The 22,463-nt window shown below is 38.8% G+C and overlaps 2 protein-coding genes across 3 annotated transcripts in view; both read right to left on the bottom strand.

Annotated features, from left to right (window-relative positions):
* mical3a (microtubule associated monooxygenase, calponin and LIM domain containing 3a) overlaps positions 1-13,959 on the bottom strand; it is a 98,874-nt gene extending 84,915 nt beyond the window's left edge. The window contains exon 1 of the mRNA XM_016672044.1: positions 13,665-13,959. The gene's annotated coding sequence lies outside the window, so the exon portion shown is untranslated. The remainder of the gene's footprint in view (positions 1-13,664) is intronic.
* Positions 13,960-17,634: 3,675 nt separating this feature from the next.
* The window catches only part of LOC103138856 (UPF0606 protein KIAA1549), a 37,622-nt gene continuing 32,793 nt past the window's right edge, over positions 17,635-22,463 (bottom strand). For both annotated transcript variants that reach the window (XM_007553216.2, XM_016672054.1), the window contains 4 exons: positions 21,995-22,047; positions 21,482-21,630; positions 20,434-20,588; positions 17,635-20,155 (listed from right to left, as the gene is read on the bottom strand). In XM_007553216.2, the coding sequence (XP_007553278.1) occupies positions 19,955-20,155; positions 20,434-20,588; positions 21,482-21,630; positions 21,995-22,047 (558 nt within the window). In that variant the 3' untranslated portion in view covers positions 17,635-19,954. The remainder of the gene's footprint in view (positions 20,156-20,433; positions 20,589-21,481; positions 21,631-21,994; positions 22,048-22,463) is intronic.

Here is a 22,463-nt window from a genome sequence, read left to right as displayed (position 1 = left end):
CGTAGCTCAGGTGAGCAGGTGTTGACTCTCTCATTTCCCAAGAGGCCGGTTTCTTGAAGGCGACACGTTCTGCAGCATTCACAGTGAGTCTGAGCACAGAGACGGCCTGAAGACAAAAGCTAAATGCCATTCTCTCTTTACAACGGCAGCAAAGAACATCATGAACAGATGCATCCACACATCTGACTCATCGGCATTCATAACAACCAGCAAACACAAAGTCACACTGACACGTTCCTGTAAGCCTCATCCTGTCAGGATGTTAAAGCACATGGGTTCAAAGCACGTTTCAAATTCAAGGTCCGTGGGCCAAATCCAGCCCTCCAGATGTCTTCATGTGGCCTTCAAGCTCTAGACAAATTTTAGCTGTATGCTATCCTGCCAAATTAAGTCAAGGTGTTATTTAATTTCAAGAGATAGTTTTATCAACACATTTTTCCACAATTGACCCTTTAAAAATAGTCTTTATCTTGTGTCCCAGCATTAAAATGAGTTTCACACCCTGGCTTAAAGCATTTCCTCACTGATGATTCTTGTGGAGAAAACATAGGTTGTTTTCACACCAGATAGTCCTGTAGACTCAGTTCGACTGATTACCAAAATTGCAACATTTGATCCATTTGCAGCTGCTGCGATTCTTTTTCTCTCTGCATAAAAACCAGCCAAACCCTTTGAGCAACCTGTTCCCCTCCTCACCTGTGGGGGCGCTGCACCAAGAACCACTGAAGGAAACAACACAAAACCTCTGAAGAAGACACTGACAGAAACTAAATATTTCTCTTTGGTCTTTGACTAAAGACCCCAAATCATTTCTCCTCCTAGCGCTAGACTAGCACATTAGTTTTGATTGTATTTACCCAGAATGCCCTGCTCTGTAGTCCACTGTCTGCTTCTGGAGCGGTCTCTGATCCACTTGGTTTTCACATATGCATCCGAGCTGCACCATAGTTCCAAGGTTTGAGTTTGCTTTTTGTAGTCTGTATCAGAGTTCTATTACACATTCACACCAGGCCAAACTAACCCGGTTTTCTGGACTTTTGGGTCAGGAATTTAAAAATAACCAGACTAATATCTAGGTGTCTAAGTGCATGGCAGACAGAAGTCGGGGAGAATTTCCTGATATTGACAGATTGAGGTCAATGAAGCGAGTCTGAAGTGACAACATGCAGTCGATGCCCCTCCCAACAGAACCATTACTGGTGTCCAGTAACAACAAACTGGTCTCTGTCCAATTAGGCATGACTCATCCACCTGAGGCAGATTCAAAGCGGTCACTCACTTCTCAGATCACAGCACAATAAGTTATTCAAACTGAAGTCCAACTATTTAAACAAACATTTCTGTATTCCAGAACAACATAATGGGCCCCTGTCAGGTTTTCCAATACGGTTCTCCAAATTTTCTCTACTGATATACAGTAATATTTATGAAACTAGAATATGCTAAGATTAAAAACTACAACCTTTCTGTAGGTACTTTCGATTACGCACAAAATTTTGTTTAAAAAAAATATTTTTTATTAGTGTGGTGTATTATTATAATCTTAAATGTTGTATTTTCACTAAAATCATCTTAAAAGATGAAGCTACTGAAATGACCCTTTCAATAATATCCTAATTTATTGAATGTGTCTGTATATTTCCAGGAAGCTGTGAAATTACTCAGAAATCAGAACATGGCGTTCTGTTCTGAGGCTGAGCAACAAAGTGACTTTTATAACAATTAGGAAGGATTTTTCTGGTAACTCCTGATCCATGAGGTCAAATCAAATCCTGATGAATGATTTATCTCAGTGCTGTTCCCTCTGAGGTTCTGAAGATCCTGACAACATGTTCTGATTACTCTGTCTGATGTGAAACTGTTTTGTTCCAGCATTTTGGAATATAACAGAGATCTTCCACTATCAGCACTCTTGTAAAAACTCAACCAATTCACCAAGGATTAGTGATGGGAGCTGAGAATAACACCGCAGTGTTACGCACTTTCTGTATTCAGATGAGATTCATTACATGCCATCATGGTTGTATTTATATATATTTTAAATCAAATAGTCGTATGTATCTGATGCAGATGTTTAATCATGGTCAATTTTCTGTAGTTTGGTTTCTCTAACAATCAGATTGACAAGAATAGATTTGTCAGGAAAAATCACAAAATGCAGTATAGGAAACACAGGCGGCTAAATCCATCCTAGCTTGGACACTGTTAAAAAAAGAAAAAAGATTTGAGAAGGGCACTTTTTTTGTTCAGAGGAAAGAGTTTAGGTCAGGGGTGGGTAATCCTGGTCCTGGAGGGCCGGTGCCCTGCAACTCTTAGACGTCTCCCTGGTCCAACAGACTTGAATCCAACAGCTGAATCACCTCCTAAGTCCAGTCAGGTTCTCCAGAGTCCTGCTAATGACCTCATTATTGGACTCAGGTGTGGTGAAGTAGAGACACATCTAAAAGCTTGAGGAGACCGGCCCTCCAGGCCTGGAGTTGCCCACCCCTGGTTTAGGTCCTCCAGCGCCTGTCGACCATCATCAGGTTTAACCAACCTGGTTGGAGAAGGAGATGTAATTTAAACATGACATGATTGTTGGTGACGAACGTTTGCCCACAGTCTCTCGGTTTTACTGAGAATTGTGTGGAAAAGAAAATGTCCAGTGAGTGACAGCAGTGTGGACATAAACGTCCTGCTGATGTCGGAGGGAAATGGGCTGAGCGGTTCCCAACGATACTCAAGCAGCATCAGCTCAAATAGCTACTTGCTACAACCAAGCTACACACAAAACATCATCTCTGAACGAGCAACACGTTGAACCTTGAAGCAGCTGAACTACAGCAGCAGAAACCGCGCCAGGTAGAACTCCTATCAGCTAAGAACAGGAAACAGAAAATATTCTGTCTTATTTTACTGTACACAATGACCAAAAAAACACAATATACTGATCATTTTCTGCTCTAGTGAAACGTGTCATTCCTGCATGCTGAGCAGTTCACTCTCCAAACTCTCACATATAATCAAACGGATTCCTGCTCCGAGTGTCAACAGACCAACACAACCAGACACACCATACAGTCCGCAGCTGTTCAAATATTGTGACCCGAGTTCTCCGCCCGGCACAAAGAGGGTTTGTGATGAACGACCAGAACACAATGGCTTGGAGAACAAGGATCCAGTCCCTGTATGTTAGACGCTTTCATGTGAAGCTGCATCTCTGAGAAATGTCTGCCGTTCAGGTTGAGTCACGCTAAACAAATACGAGGAAACCAAAGAGAACCGACCATAGCAAAGCATGAATTAAATAAATGACATATGATACAGTGGTTTCTAGACTTAAATCATATTTTTTCTGTCTTTCAGGAGAACAAAGCTTCTTCTGTCTTGATGTTTTCTTTGTTTTTCACTCTTAAAAAGCCATTTAAAGCCATTTACCCATCCTGCACCCAAGACCCAAGATCTCTGAGATTCTATGCAGCTGGTTTTATAACTTTTTCTCTTCACAGTGATGCTTGATTGTTCCAGTCAAACAATAAATTCCCGCAAACAAAAAATCAAAGACACAAGGAAAATGATTCTGCAGCCTTTCAGCAACACTGTATGTCAGATAGGACTTCAGTTAATGATTTAGTAATCAGTTATTCTGATGATGAATCACATAAAGAAAACTGACACATTCTGCTGATTTTTCAGAATTTATTTAAACTATTGCAGTTGACGAGTTCTGGGAAAATATTTACAGACATACGTTGTTTTATACCTTAGATGCTAAATTTAAGATACAATTTTGTGCAGTTTTGGTTTAATTACCACTCTGACTGTGTTAATAATGTAGTTATCAATTAATTGTTAACTAGAGAACAGACCAACATACTCTGAGCAGTAATTAAGCCAAACTGCGTAAAAATATTTACATTTTGAACTTAAGACTAAATGAAACGAGTTTAAATATTTAAACTCGTCTTTAAATATGTTCTACCCAGAACTCCTCAAATGGTAGTTTTAGTTTCACGTGGTTCACATTCCTTATAAAAAATAAATAAGCACCTTTTGCCTTCAATTATTAACCAGTTAAATAAAAAACATATTCAGCAGATCAACTCTACATTGAACTGATGTTCAGACAAACAGAAAAGGCCGAACTTTTCACATGTTAACGTTAGAATTTATCTGCAGCCTATGCTGCAAATTATCAAACATTCATTAATGAATGCTGTGATGGCATTTTAGGCAATAAAACGTTTATTTTCTTATTTAAAAAATGAATTGAGTTAATTATTTATTTGCACCTTTAATATTTTCTAATTTTGCATAAAAAGGCTTAAATGGTTAAATGAAAAAGTAGCAAATTGTCCCAGTTGACAACTGACTACTAAAGACAGTTGCAGCTCCATTTTTTGTTATGTATTAAGTAAACTTTACTTTTTCAGTCATTCCACCTTAAAGCAGGTTATTTTAGGAGCTAAACTCCTTTAACTGTAAGAGATCCTGGACCTTTTCAGTCATCCTGGCAGCCAGACTCCCGGACCGAAGGCTCAGACGATAATCACAGCGTCTGCCTCTGAATGCAGACATGAACTCAGAAAGAACAGCGTTAATTTCAGCCGCCGCCATGATCTTCTCACCCAGCTAGTGTGGCATAACACACCCTCGGGTAGCTGTAAATCATGAAGCCGGCCTTCATTTCACTGGTAACCATAGAAACATTAACTCCACACAGTGTGACGTCACATCCGATCTGCTGGTGTACGCAGCAGGAGCAGATGTGGAACCAGGCCGGTTTCACTGAGGTAATCGGACTCTTCGTCGTACCTTCAGGACTAACACAAACACAAAATGGAGAGGAGTTTTATTTTTCTGCAGACAGATACCTTATCTAGCCTGAGGTTCATGTTTCTGAGGAAAAACCTCACGAGTGCATGAATCAAACCAGAACCGAGTCCAGAGCCTCTGACTTTCTCAGGATGACTCTAGGCAGAAAAGACTCCCACAGAGCCAGAGAGGCGCCAGGTGAGGATGACGAGGATGGATGAACCTCATCCCGACCCGTTCTCCAGACGCCTGTCTCTGCGTCGCTCTGAATGCCCAGCAGGGACCCGCACCATGTCCGACCCGACCGCTCCGATCTCACATTCAGTCACAACTCTTCATGAATCCTCTCAGTACAACTGGGACTTGACCGACCCGTCAGGCGTTCACACACCTTCAGGTGCCTCTGCTGCTCCACTGAAAAACCTGACCAAGTATTTCTGGTCTAGTTTATAGTGAAAATATCTCAGGACCAGACATGAGAGCCTGTTTTAGGTAAAGTAGTGGTTCCACTGGCAGATTGTTTCACTTAAAACATGGGAAATGTGTTGCTGTAGGTGGAATAATTTGCTGGTGGAACCACTAAACAAACTCCTTTATCTTAAAAGTTACTCATCAGCTAGTCTTGTCTTATTTAAGTCTACTAATATATTTGGACTAGAAACTAGGCCAAAAATACTTGGAAAGATTTTGTGTTTTTGCTTTGTGTGCTTGTCTTGCTGTATCATTTTTGTTCAGGATAAATGTTTTTTCAATACTTAGTGACATTTTTCATGTTTTTCTCTATTATTTTTGATTTTAGAGTAACATATTGAAACAATATTTATTTTCAAGATTTAATTGTATTTCTAGCCAACAAGACCTATGTATCTGTGCGTATAAAAAAATAAGAATAACGCTCTTAATTTTTGTCACACTGGCTGGTAGTCATTTAAGTTTCCTGAAATCATTGTATAATATCCTGAAATAACAGAGATATGAGGGAGGACGGCCTAGTCAAAGTCCAGGCCCAGTTTGAAGGGGATTTTTCCTTATGGATAATCGTTCCAGACTAGAGTCTCTCCTGGTTGCCGTTGGTGTGACAGCTGATTCCTGTGAGTTTGGAAGCAGAGGAACAGGTGAAGCCCAGAAAGCCTCCGCCCGGTTTCTCTGTGTCACGTCTGAATGTGTGTTGCATCTATTTCTGAAGATCTGCCCTCCGTATCTGACCTCCTGCCTTCCTCCTCCAACTCCTGGCCTGTGTTGGTGTTGATGTGTCCAACTTGCTTCTTCAGTTCAGAGATGCTGTCTCATGTTTTCGACCTCTTTGCCCTGCGAGTCGCAGCGCTTTGCTCTCTGCTTCACTACTTTATGCACAAACCCATTTATTTATCTGCCATCTGTAGTGATGAGTTAGAGTGGCTGGAGAATGTACGGGTAGCCATTTGTAAAGTTACACAGTTGAACATTAATTTGGGTTATTTCACCTTTCAAAACCATGAGCATTCATTTATAAGTCATATTTTCACCATATTATTCAATCATTTATAAACATTGCAGTTTCAAACTAAATATTTAATTAGTGAACTAAAAATTTAGTTAGCAAAATATTTTTAGTTTAAAAGCTACATATTTTATTGGTTTTGATATAAATATATAGCTTCAAACTAAACGTTTAGTTGAAAGCTACATATTTAGCTTGTTAACTAAATATTTAGTTAAGGTAAATACATCTTTAATGTCAAAATAAATATTTAGATTGTTAATTAAATACTTTCTAACAAAATGTTTAAATAGCAAGCAAAATATCTAGTTTGAAGCTACTAACTTATTTAGTTATATTTAGCAAGTTGTAATAGGTTCAAACTAAATATTTAGTTTGAAGCTAAATATTTTCATCAAATAAAACATTTGATTTGAAGCTAAATATTTATCTTACTAACAGAATATTTAGATTAAAAATGTAATTTGCTAAGTAAATATTTAGTTTGGAGCTAAATATTTAATTTATTAAATAAATATTTACCTTCAAAATAAATATTTAGTTTGCTAACCGAATATTTAGTGAGCAAGCTAAATATTCAGTTAGCAAACATTTTGAAGCTAAATACTTAGCTAGCTCTGAGAAAATAATTTAGTTGGTTAAAAAAATTAATTTATCTTCAAAATAAATATTTAGTTACCAAACTAAATATTTAGTTGGAAAGTGTCATTTATAAATGAAGAGATAAAATGATGAATAGAAAAATGAACCCAGTAAATAGCCCAAATTATAGATGTAAAGTTTTGACTTTTGTGTGACTTTACAAACGGTAAAAATGTACTGACTAACCTGGACCCATCATTGCTTAACTTATGAACAAAGTTCACAACCATCAGTTTTAAATTACTTCAAAATAACAAGAATTTATTTGAGGTCTGATTTTATCTGGATTTTAGAATAGAAATAAATCTTTAGACCCAGAAGCGTCACAGTCAGTCCCCACAGCTCCAGGAACCTGAGATGTCATCAGTTTCCCATCAGATCTGGTCAGAAATGCCAACAGACAGTTTTTTGTCAAGATCTAAAAACTGTATAATGATGCTGAATGGCTCCGTCTGTTATGAATTTAAAATACGAAGTGAAAAACATCCACCAGCCGGGCCACACGGATTATTTTAATTTTCCTCCAAAGAGTCACATTTTTCATCTTCGCTCCAGTTTAGCATCTGTCTAATCAAATGCCGCCCACATCTGTAACAAGTTAGTGTGAAAAACCAAAACACAGATTCACTGGAAAACAGAATCATCACGTCTGAGATCTACCAACATTCATGGCTGCTCCCTAAATCACAACACATGCACTGCAAAAACACAATCGAAGGTTTTCCTGTCTCCTTTCTATTGCAAATATCTTAGTGCAGTTGAATTAGGAGAAAACTAACTAAAAAGCAAATCATCAGCAAAATATAGGAGCTGGTTTTAAGTAAGTAAATAATTCATTCATATTGTTGAAAAACACTAATTAAATTGGCAGATTATTTCACTTATAAGTAACATGGACACATTTTCCTGTTATAAGTAAATTTGGAAGTAGTATTTTTTCATCAATATTAAGGAATTATTTACTTGAAACAGACCCACATCTTGCTGAAATGATAGTTGGAAGTTAGTTTTGTCGTATTTTTAAATATTTGCACTAGAAACAAGACATAAAAAATACTTGGTAAGGTTTGGTGTTTTTGCAGTGAGTGCTTTGCGTCAGTAGAAAAGTCCTTGTCCAGTTTGGTTTAACTGACATGTATAACTGCTCTCATATGTGGTTCTACATGAAGCCACTGACGCTGTTAATGGCTTTAGCTTGTGTAGCTGCTCTACTGGTTGTACCGGTGGACGCTACATGGTTAGAAACCTGATCCAGATGTCAGATGGAGACCATATGTCCGCTCACAATCAAACATCGACCCACCTACAGCGCGCCTGTTCTACGCTCAGACCCGATCTCAATCATCAGGAGCCAATCCGGCGCTCCTGACTCAACTCCTCCAGAGCCGGAAGAGCATCATGACAGACTAACAGAGGGAAAGGGTGAATCAACTTCCCTGAGTTTTCCTTCCACCCATCCTTTGGAAGTTACAGTGGAGAAAACACGTCAGTGTGTTCAACCCCAGATGATGTCAGTGTAAACCGAAGTAATCCAGACATTCAGAGAAATCAACACAAACTACTCCATGGAATCTGAGTAATAACATTAAACGCACAGGGAACCAGTACCAAACAGGATTACTGACATATATTCAATACTTTGTGGACTGTTTTTGGTACTGACTGCTACAGGATGACTCATTTATAGAGAAAGTATCTTCATGAATTAATCGGGTCAAATTTGAACCCAGTTTTTCAGCCAAACTGTTTTGAGCTCAGCAGAGCAGCTGAGGATGTAAACTGTTACATTTTGGTATTTTCCCAGTTGACCAGTGAATTGTCCAAATGTTATTTAGCTTCAAGCTCAATATGAAGTTAGCAAGCTAAATAATCTAAATATTTAGTTAGCACATATTCAAATGAAATATTTAGCTTACTTAACTTGCTAACTAAATATTTAGTTTGAAGCCAAGAGTTATGTTTGTAAATTAAATATCCTCTCATTTAGCTCGCTAACTTAATATTTAACTTGCTAATTAAATATTTAGTTTAAAACTGACATTTATAAATCAATGTTTAACATGGTGAAAATATTACTTTGAAAAATAAACCCCCACTTTTATTACTTATTACAGCCAAAAAAAACAAATTGTTACTGTTGATGTTTGACTATATAACTTTACAAACGGCACCACAAAAATATGATGGTTTTTGTGTTTAAAAATGTTTTAAATTGTTTGATTTTATATCTATGCCTTATTGTGATTCCTAACATATTTTAATTACACATTCCTGTAGTTATTGTGTAATTTAAGTCATGAATTCATAATTCTGAGTGCTCCTACTTTTATTTCTGTCCTTACATTTTTAAGTCTTTCAACCCTTCTTCACAAACTCCCCTAAAAACATAAGTCTAAGAATAGAAATAAAAGAAGAAAGGTGAAAACGTAACAAATTAATCAGAATTAGTTGGTTTATTTGGTTAACCTGTGAGCAGCTGAACAATTACAACAAACAGAGGAGATCTGTGTTGATCTAATCTGTGCATTTTGTCTAAAACTCATTTACTGCTTGAATTTCTCATTGTTCTTTCTAAAGAATCAGATTTAAATAAATAAATAAATAAATAAATAAATAAATAAAGTGTTCAGCTGAATTACAAACTGACTGTACTGTAAATTTTTGAATGTGGAACTACATTCCTATCACAAAGTTTTACTCAACAGATCTGTTATTTCCTTCATGGGTTTTTGTCCTTCGGTGGATGCTGAGTGCAGCACACTTTTCATTACGCTGACGTCTGCTGATGAGGTCAGCTCTGCTGCATCTCCCTCATCAGTAGGAACAGGAAGCAAACAGCAGCAGCAAAATGCTCAGCAAAACTTGATTGTTATATCAGTCAGTCACAGACGGGAGTTATTTTTAAATAAAGTGGCTAAATAAATGTCACTGGTTGTGTTTCTGTGTTCAGGAAGTTATAATCCAGCTTGTGGCTGTTTAATGGATGCCGCTGCATACCGATGCATGTTCTGTGATTTATGGCGTGTGGTTACAGCGTGTCCGCTCGCTGTTTAAAGGCGTTGCAGGGACATCACTGTGTGCTGCAGCAGTAAAAGCTTCCACTGCCGATCAAACATGGAGTGAAGGTTCTGTCCAGGATTCGATCCAACATGAACAAAAACACAACATATTTGTATTTATTCTACTTTATTACAATGAGTTGCTTTGTGTTGGTTTGTCTTGTTAAATCCTAATAAGATGCACTAAAGTTTGAGAAGTTCATATTATTCTAAAATTATAGTTATGAACTACTTAGTATTGATCTTGTATAAAATCCCAATAAAATATGTTGAAGTTTGTGGTTTAAAGGTGCTCTATTATGTTTCAACAGGTCAGGATACGTCTATAGTCTGTATAAAACATGTTCATTACATTTTTTGCACAGAATCGTTGTTAATAATGAGGATTTCTGCTCAGTTATGAATAATCTGAGTTGTTTTAGGGCCTCTGTTTCTTTAAGTCCAATGAAGAAGTTGCTGGCCACGCCCCCAAACGCATCGTTTACACTCCCACATGAAAATGGCCGCACAATTATCCAACTGTACATCTTTGAAAAGCAGAAATGGAACCTCCTGCACAGCTAACAAGAATGCAGCAAAGATTTCTGGATGGTGACTTAACAACAAAACAGCTGTCTTTTCCAGCAGCCATTGTACAGTGCATACAGCAGGAAAACCAGCTGACCAAATATGCTGGAGCTAAGCTTGGGTTGCTAGGTAATGGGATGGAGTTGCTAGGAGATGGGCTGTGCCTGCTGATTTGTGATGCTACATTCAGACGATTTTTGAAATGGTAAAAAAAAAAACATTAATTTATTGTCAAAAAAAGCAGGTTGGTTATTTTTAAGTGCTTGGGTTGTTTTTGGAAGCAGTGGAAACCAAACTTATGTACAAAAAGTACAAAAGTGTACAAAATGTGAATTTTGTGTAATAGGTCAACTTTAGACTTGAGGAAAGATCTACATGAACATGGCTTAGAGATTCATTGATTCAGTATTCAATATTGGCTGATAATGTTTTTTTTGTCTGAAAAGTTGCTAAATATAGCAACAAAGTCAATAAGTTAGCAACAATGGGTTGATTGTTGTTTCCACGCATGTGCAGGCATGACGAAGTGGGTGGGGTGTCAGTCAGCTCTCTCTCTCAGCAGAGCAAACGGGGACAGTGGCTGATTTTCAGTAGATAAGATCAGTTTCTCAGCCGATCTCCCAAAACTAAAGAAACTGGGTAGATTTAATGGTTGGTGTACACCTAGAATCGTTATTTGTGTTCCTGTCCACCCTTAAAGCATGAGCAGGAGAAGATCCGCAGGACAATCCTGTAGAAAGATCCAGTGTTTGTTTGCAGAGATCAGCTGTGGAACAGCAGGACATTTTCTCACTACAAATAAACGTCTGCACTGCAGGAAAAGATGTTTGAAACGTACTGAAAACATTCTAGTTTCCATCAAAATCAAAGCGAAGAGGCAGCAGTTCTGCTTTGAACTTTGAACCATGCTGCTCTTAAGGTAGAATCAACATGTTTATCATGTCCCGTCCTCAGGGAACGGGGGGTTTGGAGACGACTGGCAGCAGCTGACAGGCAGGATCAGTGTCTGAAGTCAGAGGGCAGCTGCTGAGCAAATGGTCACTTGGTCATGAATGACAGCTATTCACCTCCCCCTTTATGCATCACATGAGTGTTACCTCCTACTCAGCACAGCGCAGGACACAATATCACTCTGTGTCCTCTGATTACAGTGGAGCCTGGTAGGAAGGGAGGAGAAACAGATGATCTGCTTCTTTGACCTTGAGGTCCGATGGAAACAGGAGACGGGTGAGTGTGAGCCGGAGCTACCTGACCCGACGGCCGCAGTGAAGCAGCTGGTTTAGGCTGGCTCTGCGTCAGGCGGACGCTGTTCTGCTCCCACAAAGAGAGAAACATCCAAGCATCCCTGAAACTGCTGTGTTTCCTGCAGCCGCTGTGACACAGCGAAACTAGAAAATGACCCAATTACAGAGCAAGGGTAACCTGGATAACTGGAAGCAGCTGGGAAGGAGTTTAAAATCCGGCAAAGATCACTGACATGGTAGCTTACCAACAAATGCTCTAAATTTAATTTAAAAAAAATCACATTTTCTGTGCTTTCTAGTGAGGTTTCTAACCAAGCGACAGGAACAGCTTTAAATGACAAACATTTTAATATATCTTATCCTTGTGTGTTTTCAGAGCTGCGTTTTGACACAAAGATTACATGTGGGGTTCCTCCAGGCTGTATTCTCAGGCCACTTTCATTCAGAATCACACAATCAGACAGAATCAGTCCTAAAACATATTTTACAATGATGACACAAAACTTTATATTTTAGTATTAAAACATAACCACAGTGACTACGTTTGTCCATAATACGCATCAGAAGACGGATCAGAGTGGAAAAAACAGAAGTCATTGGTTTTGGTCCCACAAAAAGAAGAACTTAACTTGAGTCTAGAAACTAACATAAATGTTGTTATGAACTCCTAAAGACCTCAAATTCAAGTACAACAAATTATACATATAAATCACAATAAGGAAGCCTGAGTCCTGACCAACACCGTGAAAATGAATCATCATCTCTAACATGCTAAATGAGAGATCACCAGAACCAGAACCAGAATCAAACCAGGAGAATCTGCAGAGGTGGCGCACTTCCACTAATACTTCAATAAGCTAACAGTGCAGCTAATTTATTTCTTTAGTGCTTTAGCTAACTTTGAAAACGTTTATCGGACTAAGCTACCCCTTAATTTATACATATAAATTCTAAATTCTATTTTATTTGTTTTGTAAACATGTTGAAGTTTTGGTTATGGACTGTTAACATTTTTTCACATTTCTAGCATTAGCGTTTAGCAGACGTTAATGCTAGTGCTTTAGCATTAGCGTCTACTAAACACCATGTTAGATTAGCTTATTAGCTAACTAATATTTGCAATTAATGCTTTAGGGTTAGCGCTACTAACTTCTTAGCTAGTGGTACCCAACACTGGGAGTTTCTGTGTTCCTCAGTAGTGGAACAAACTCTCAGAAAACCTGAAACATGTATAAACTGTTGGCTTCTTTAAATCAGGACTGAAAACATAACTCTTAACTGCGCCTTCACCTTATTTTTTTTTATTTTTTTTTTTCTATTTGACCCACCTAAATGATGCTTTTAATGTATTTTCTTCTCTTCAAATAGTTGTTACAAGATGGGGATGTTTCAAGTTGCAAACATCCCCAGTGACTGACAGCAAAAAGGGCGTTAAACAGAGGAAACAGTGCCAGTTGGCTCCTAAGCTACACACTGCAGAAGATGCCTGGATGCTGCAGTGTGTTGCAGCCAACCAGCCAATCCTGCAGCCTTGAACACATCCTGGATGAAATGCAAGAGAATTGCATAATAGCAAAAAGCTCCAGTGGTAAACAAGGAGAACCACATCCTCCTCCAGCAACACCACCGCAACAAATGCATCTGTCCACCAATAGGCTGTCAAAGAAATGCTCCTTTTTCCTGGCTGTCTAGTTAAAGGAACAGTACCTGTGATGTAAACAACTCCAAGACGTCAGCAGTCAGACTGCATCAAGTGCAGTCAGCCCCAGGAGAGCCAGGTTACCAAAGCAAAGCGTCTGATTGAGAAACTCATCCCTAAATTCCTGCGCTGTGCCTCTCATTGCAACACCTCCCTCACATAAAGACACATGCACTCACAGTGAATGGCAATGCGGCGGTCGGCTCCTTCCCCAATCTGTGCCGAGGTCGCAGTGGAGAGAAAGAAATCCTCTCCTGTCATCCGTCAAAGGCTTTCCGTCACGCTGATCCTGTCTTTCTCCCTGAAAGCGAGAGCAGCTGGAGAGACAGAGACAGAGACAGGACTGTCAGGGAGCTACCGCCACGATCTGCCTCCTTCGGCTGCTCTCCTCCCTCCCCTCATCGCTTCTCTCCAAGGTCAGTGGGTAGAGGCGCCGCTCTGACTCCTCCCTTACCCGCTTACGGGCCGGACACCCAGGAGGTAATTACCATCATGATCCAGATTAACTCCTCTTGTTGCTGGACGACATGCAGACGGGATTACGTCTCAGGAAGAGGGGTGGGGGTGCGACCCCACAGAGAAGGACAAAACTCTGCAGGAAGCAGGACAGTGAAAAACATACATTCATTTTAAGCTTGTATTTGTATTATTTCTATAGTATAACAATGTAATATTGTTTATTTGATAGACACAAAAAAATAGATCAAAATAATCTAATGTCTGAATCCACGGCTAATTTGCAACACTGGTCCCTTTAACAGTTGATGAAGGATGAAGATATAAAACAATCTATTTAAAACTATTACAATGTTTAAATACGAGTCCAAATCCGGTTAATCTTTAGTCAGTTCTTAACCTTTGAAATGATCATTTTAATATCAGTTACGGTCTTAAAATCAGACGATAATCAAATCCAAACTCCTAATAGAGAAGTCACTCTGTCCAACGGTTGTCCTGTGAAAAACTATTTTACTCTCGATTTGTGAAGCTTCTAACGGCTCAGGTGAAACATGACCGCTGAATTTATGTAACAGTTTAAAAAAGCAAAAACTAATAAAGCTGTCAAACCTCATTAGATTATATTTCTTCATAAAATGGTGATGACAGCAGATTGGCTTTTTATCCATCATTTTTTACAGCCTGATTGAGGCGATGAGTTTGGTTACAGTTGGAGTTGATGATGATTGTGGCTTAGTGAATGAAAACCCAAAATTCTAAGAAAACTTCAGTGTTTCATGAAACCAATCAAATGTGATTTGAATGCAGAATTTTATAACATCGTCTAAAAAATAGCCACGTTGTTACAGAAGCCAGATGTTTGCAGCCTAGCATATGGATGGGAAATTGAGTGGAAGGAAAAAATGCCCATACTGACGTTATGACATGCAGCCATTATGACACTTTGCTGACCAAAACCAAGTGGAGGAACTATGAGCTGTTGCACTGATGTAATAATTTATGCACAAGGAGCCCAAGAACTGAATATATACACTATACAGTACATGCATGTTTGTATTTATAAACCCCTTTAATATTGCTATGATTTAATAAAACCATTTTCAGAAAGACTTAATGTAAATCTAAATTAACATAACTAAATACTTACAATATAAGTGTCTGTAATAAACCATGTCTGAGTTTCAGTTTTTGAATCGAATTTCTAAACCAGAGATATTCAAACACATGACGCCACTAAAACTGCTGCTGGATAATAAAGTAACATTTTCTGCTGCCAAATTTCTTAAAATACATAGATTTACAAAAAAACAATAAAGACAAATTTAACTTTGTTTTATTTTTGACAAAATTTCCTCACGTTTCAAACATTTTGCTGCTGACAATCACAACAGAAATAAACACCATAAAGGAGGAATTTAGTTAAAAACAAGTGAATAAATATAAGAAACAAAAAGACATCACAAATGGAGAATTAAGAGATGTTGCCTTATGTGATGTCAGCACACACGCATGTGTGTGCAGGGTAGATTTTTTATCAAGAATAAATTTACAGCAGCAAAACAAAATGTAGAAAACTCAAGAATGAAAACTTGGCACCAAGCAAAGTGAAACTGATTAAAAGTTTGGCTTTAAACATGGAACAATCTGGATTAAGGGATAATTAAGGGTGCTATTTTAGTAGCTTTTGGTTCACCAAATAAAAGAAAATCCACATTTTGTGTAAGAGGTATAAAATAAACGCTACCAATGCAGTTTAATACCGTCTGGCTTGCAGAGAGCCGCCCCCTGTGGAGTCAGTTTAACGAGATTTGACGGACCTTTAGCTGCTTGAAGTCCAATGATGGAATAAAACAGAAGTGAAGAAGGAAGTCTATTTATTTTTAACCTGAAACCAGACCCATATCTTACTACAGATAATAGTTACGGATTTTCTAAATGTAAGTTTTATTTATAAAAATTAGCTTGTTTCAGGCAACAACAGGTTTTCATGCTAAGTATTCGTAGTTTTTATACCCAGCCATGTAGTCATTATAGTTTATTACTAATACTGATTCATACAATTAAATATTTAACTTTAAAGCTGCCGCTTTATGAGAACCAAACCAGTTACCTTCAGCAGGCCGCTCTGCTAGCATACAGCCAGACCTGCAGTCCATTTTCCTGTAAGCTGCTGCCACCTGCTGGCTGTTGGTCATAACTACAAAGCCAACCTTACAGGTGCTTCTCAGCAAAACACCTCCAAAAAGGTGATTTCACTAAAAAGTGAAACTCATAATAAACATTGATTAAACGTGGATGGATAAGTGCTTCATTTTCTTAGTTTTGATGATAGCTAATGACTCATGAATACCCAAAATTAGCTGCTTTGCATTATGGGATCGTGGTTCTGCTGAAGCGTTCAGGAAGCCCGGGTTACTTATTGCGGCGTTCAGGTTGTCTTTTGATTCTGATGTCAACAACCCCAAGATTCTCTGTGTGGTTCAGCTTAGGTCAGGTTGCTGGTTTTACCATGGTGATGAAAACAGAAATCGCTACATTAACAGTGTGGGTCAGCACTATAGTACTGCTGGAAAATGAAATCAGGATCTTCATAAAGTTTGTTGGCAGACGGAAACATGAAGAGCTCTAAAATTTCCTGGTTGATATCTGCTCTAACTTTAGACTTGATAAAACCCAGTGGACCAGAACCAGCAGATTACTCCACAATCTGGATTTCAAAATTAAATCCAAACTTTACTTTAATCTGAAAAAAAAAGGACTTTGAAGTGGGAAATACCAGTCTAGATCTGCTGCCATCTCTGGTTCAGGAGTGGCTTAACACACAGAGTCAGTTGTCCATCTTTACTTGATTATTCAACTTTTTTCTAGTACTTTTTCCTTCCACTTAACTTTCTAATGACATTCTTAGAGACATAAGTTCAGAAATAATGAACTTATGTGGCTTATCTTCCTTTGTGAAACGCAGTACAGTTTTCCCTATGACCATGTAGTAAAGCATGAAGTACCCTTTTAATTGTGTAAAAAAAAATCTTATTTCAATTTATAATCTTCTTCAGCTGTAAACCATAAACATCTAAAATGACAGGAAACATTTATTTTTTTCCAATGTGCAATGAATGTAAAATAATAAACTGAAGGATTAACTCAGATGTGTTGTAATTCTGAATGTGTAAATGTGCTCCACTGATACATTAAGTTATTTTTTATGTTTTGAATTTTTTTTTAAATTAACAGCATGCACAAACACAAAGGAAATTTAACCAGTGAACATGCAACAAGAATCAGATGTAAAGTTGGGCCAGCCAACAGATCACAAACAACAAAAAAGAGAAAAATCAAATAATGAAAATCTAGGAAATGTAGTTACAATAGAAAACCAGAAGGTGGCGGCAGAGTTTGTGAAGCACGCAGATGGAGGCGCAACCAGATGCTACAACAATGACCGCTGAAAGGTTCCTGCCTTTCAAGCACTTTCCAATAAAACACCTCCACATAACAATTTCTTCCACATCCGGACTGCTTTTTTATGGAAACAGTTTTTTACAGGAGCAGAGTTGATATGCTGACTGAGACGATCAGTCAGCATATCAACTGATATGCTGAGGGTTGAACGGGCTTTAAAAAGAACATCACAGCGGGTCAAATCCACAACACTCAAACACACACCACAAACATACGATCAACTCCTGCTTCAAAATGCACATTTCCATCTTTTATTTCACTTCAATAAATTACCTCAGCCCCCTGGATAGAACAAGGGCATTGCTTGTGAAAAATGCAATCTTGTAAGATTTTTAACAACTAAAAAAACAAATAAAGTAAACATAATCATATGAGGCAATTTATAAAGCACAAAAAATGACAAAAAAGTACAGTACAGTACAAAAAGGCAGAGCAGACCTTAAATACTGTGAGAATAAAAGCTGATGGTCCAATATATAGTTAACACAAAAAAGTTGCCTGTCCTAGTTTACAGCTCCTGACTTTTAAACTCGCTCTTTTTGAAACACCAGAGCTGCAGTGAGTAGTCTGCAAACAGTGCATCAAGTTACAGCCAAATACTTAATACATACAGTAATATATATGTCAAGTATACATAAAACCAGCCCAGAAAACTGTTTGGAGGTTCCTTCCAAGGCCATTAAAGTACCAGTCGGTTAGATATTACACAGAAACAAACAGCATGGAACTTTAACATGAAAAAACATGATCAAAATGAACAGAAATGGATTTTACTGCAATAATCAAGGAAGAAATGTTCAGTATCATCATGTATGGAAGCCACACTGACAGGCTTGCTTGATGTGTACATCACAGTGTCAAGGCAGGCGAGGCTCAATCATGGCAGAAATACAAAACGAGCTGCTGATGGTCGGAGTCGTACAGTTTACATCCACTCATTATGGATAGAAATATTATTAACTGTCTGGGTTTTAACCGCATATTTGGAACTTTCTATGTCCTTTAAGGACTGGCGGAACATTCATCCTGTTGTGTTTAAAAAAAAAAAAAAAAAAAAAAAAACAATAATCAGGAGCAAATTGGGGTCAAAATTATGCATACAGGCTGAAAACTGTGACTGACTTACATGGTTCAGTCCTTCAAAGAAACAGTTCTCAGATTATAATGTCATCTGCTGAGTTAAAAAAAAGCCTCAGAAACTTCTTGACATCATCTAAAGCTCTCACTGCCTCAGTTAAGATCAGAGGTCATGATTCCACATTGCTCTGTATTTGACACCCAGATGTACCTGCCAGAAATAATCTGGAGAACATTTTATGAGTGAGTTCTTTGGTTTTGGTGAGAAGAAGAATGTTTATTCAGGCTCTTAAACCTAAGGAAGAGTAACACTGTTGAGCAAAGTGGTGGCAGCATCATGCTGAGGATCTGTTTGCTGCCAGTGGTGCAAAGTGGATTGAATAAAGAAGAAGGAAGACCAAAATCTGGGTGTAGTGCTGTTCTCAGACCTGAACATTCAGTCATATAAAGACAGTTACAAAGTCAGTCTTTTATCACCTGAAGAACATTTTCAGGATTACAGGACTAAAAATCTACAGAAACTCATCTATGCATTTATCTTTACTGCAACAGAGTCTTCACAGGTCTGCCTACAAAACTCAACCAGACAGATCAGAGAATAGACTTTAAAATACTCCTGTTAGTTAATAAATCACTGACTGTGGTGGATGTCTGAGCCTGTATGCATAATTCTGACCATGTTGGATTAGAGAAGAGCTAGACTTGATGCCACTGATGTTTTGTCGTCTTTCATGAATTGGTTTAACTACATACGTAGATCTTCATAGTTGTGATGATTGGACACTATGGAGTACAGAAGGTTTTAACTACCAGAGGCTGGAAATAAAATATCTAATTTAAATAAGATTTAAAAATCAATTTATGGCAATTTATATCTCAGTAAAACCAAAATATCTTCTCTTTGAAGTAAGAAAGGTCAGAGTAGTAAAACAGAAACACTTCTTGGGTTTTTTAGAAGAAACAGGATGAGAGGGAGAATCAGAGCGGGGCCATTTATGCCTCGAATCAGAGGAGAGGAGACCATTTCTTGTTATAAGTCTACTTATAGCAAGAATATGTTCTTGTTTTAACGAGAAACTTTCTTGTTATAAATAAGATATAAAACTCGTCTCGTTATAATGAGAAGGTTTTGCTCTTGATTTATTTCTAGGCTCTGGCAGTTAAACACTTCCATAAATGGGGTGTTTCTGTTTGTGAAGGCAAGATTGTAAAATACAAACATGACAGGATACTGAGTCTGAAGTAATACAGTGAAATGATGGATCTACAGTGGAAACGGCTGGATTTATCCATATCAATGAAGCAGAAACACGTGTCCCATTTCACAACCCTTCCTCTCAGTTCATCTGCTGTTTTTTTCCTGTAATGAGTCTGAGGATTAGGTGAACCACTGCTTCAGTGTAGCTGGACAGTTCCTCTGGTGCGGCGCTACAGGAGCTTCCATGGGAAGCATCATCAGGCGTCCAGAGCTTCAGCTGTGGTAGCTGGACACGGCCGCCTGCTTCTGGGAGAGACGCAGCAGCTCCTCTCTGATGGCCTTGATCAGCGAGGCGGAGGACTGGGTGGGGGGCGACGTGTCCAGGGGCAGGGGGGACGACAGGTATGCCGAAGCCGCCGACGTGTCCAGGTGGACAGGGGGCAGCGTGGGATCCCCACTCCCACTCCTGTGAATCTGGAGGTCACAGAAGGTCAAGAAGTCACAGGAGCACAGAAACTGGAGCCAACTGGCAAATATTCACACATCAAATAGTTTGCAAAAGAAAACTGTAAAGTTTTACTTCCAACTAAACAAGTTTGATTAAAAGCCATGTTTTCAGTAAACCTGAATAGGAGTAAATATAAGAATATAACCCTTAAGCAAGTATTAGACAAACTTTTCATTCAGCCCATATTTCTTTATTGGTTGAAGCAAAAACATTTCTAAGTCTACAAAGTAAAACAATCACTTACTGCCTCTTTTTCAACGTCCAGCCTGGAGAAGTTGTCGGTGTGGTAGTGGTTCCAGCCCAGGCCTCCGTTCTGGCCGGGAGCCGCCCTGATGCCTGCTGGGTAGCCGTTCATGCGGCTGGACAGGCCCACCTGTGTGAGGTGATGGAGCTGAGCACCTGGAGACACACAGCGCAGCAGAGTTAGATCACCCGGCACTCGGTCCGCAGCGCAGAGTCCAGAGGGCGGTCAGTCAGCCGAGCGCTTCACTCAGGATGCCAAGAGCCAAAAGACATTATTTAAATCGTGATGATGCAGGAATAAAGTCAGCTCTTGAATAATTTAAAACAGGAGAAGATCATTCAGATGTTACTCCAGCACGCTTAACCCAAAGTTATTTAAATGATTCAACTAAAGCAGCTACTAACTGTTACTGCTCAGTATAATAGCCACACTAACTGTCGCCCATGGCAACCATCCGTAAAATGCATAAAAATAAAATCTTAATTCATAGCTGTATAATCTCACACTGAAAAATTATGTCATTTAACTTGGATCATTTTATTGAAAGGGAGAAAATAGAGATTTTCTCTGGTGCTCTCTTCTCCTCAGGATTCATTCGCTGCAGAGCGAGACAGAAACAGGAGAACCGTTTCTGACTTGGCAAAATATGTTTGGTTCCCAGAGTCACCAGAGTTTATTGGAAATGTTCAACAATGTAATAATTACCTCTAACAACATCCTCAGGTCCTCTGGAAGGGACACAGGCCCACAGCATCACAGATCTTACACCATGCTTAACAGACACGCTTCATTTTAAAGAGAATGTCTGACTAATATTTCCACCACAGGAGTTGTTTTTATGATGGATAATGATAATGAACAATTGTAACTTGTCCTCAAAAGTATTTTCTCCAGAAACTGTGAAATTTGCATTTAAGTATCAGTTCTGCTTTGTTTATTTCCTGAAATGTAAACTGAACCTTTAAAAGGCTGAAACTGCAGAACAGCATCAGTAATTCATGACAGCAGGTGTGTAAATGTGTCGTTTTCAGACGTGCCCCTCCCCTACCTGTGGTCCCCCCCACCGGGCGCGGCCTGGCAGACGAGGGCAGCTCCTTGGCGTAAAGCGCCCTGCTGGAGAACAAGCTGTCCGGCTGCAGCGACTCGCTGAGGCCTGCTGCTTCTCCTGGTGGCAGGAAGCTGGAGCCAAGGCCCTGCCTGAAGCACACAAAATCCTTCAGTCACACATTTACTGCAGCCAAGGTGTGAATTTACTTCATGTGAAAGAAGTTATGAACTGCTAGAAACTAAACAAGGCCCCTTTTCACAAGAAATACGCGTAAAATGTTCCAAAATTACAAACAGATGTTTGTGCACTCTGACGATCTCTGGTTAGATCTGATCCATTAAACTCATAAATTAACGATGATGCTTCTTTTATTATTCATGAGCAGCCAGCTCTGTAGAAAACATTCAAACTGGTGAAGCAGGAGATTCCACTGGAACTATCCAAACAGACATCATCGTGGTGTCATAAAATACAGACTCAATTAAACGTATTGATTATAGGTGAACTGCTCACCTCGGGGTCAGGCCTTGGACTGCAGGAGAGGAGACACCCAGCTCAGTGAATCTCTGGAGCAGAGAAACAAGAAACACGTTAACTGAGAGTAAAACATCTCAGATAGATTTAAACTGCTTGAAAATGCTCTGTGGTGCCTTTAAGGATGTAGAAAATTCAAATAAGGCAATGAAACCTAAATACAACCCCTGGCAAAAAGTATGGAATCACCAGTCTTGGATGAGCACTCATTCAGACATTTCATGCTGTAAAACAAACTCAAATCAAAAAAATGATACAACATTAAGGTCGTTCCAAAGTGCAACTTGTTGGCTTTCAGGAACACTCAAAGAAATGAAGAGAAAATATTGTGGAAGTCAGTGAATGATACTTTTATTGACCAAGCACAGGGAAATAAATATGGAATCACTCAATTCTGAGGAAAAAAGTATGGAATCACTCAATTCTGAGGAAAAAAGTATGGAATCAC

Source organism: Poecilia formosa, unplaced genomic scaffold (genome assembly GCF_000485575.1).
Source record: "Poecilia formosa unplaced genomic scaffold, Poecilia_formosa-5.1.2 Scaffold55, whole genome shotgun sequence".
Lineage (NCBI taxonomy): Eukaryota > Metazoa > Chordata > Actinopteri > Cyprinodontiformes > Poeciliidae > Poecilia > Poecilia formosa.
Note: the sequence above shows the minus strand (reverse complement) of the source record. Positions and strands in the feature narration are given on the sequence as shown.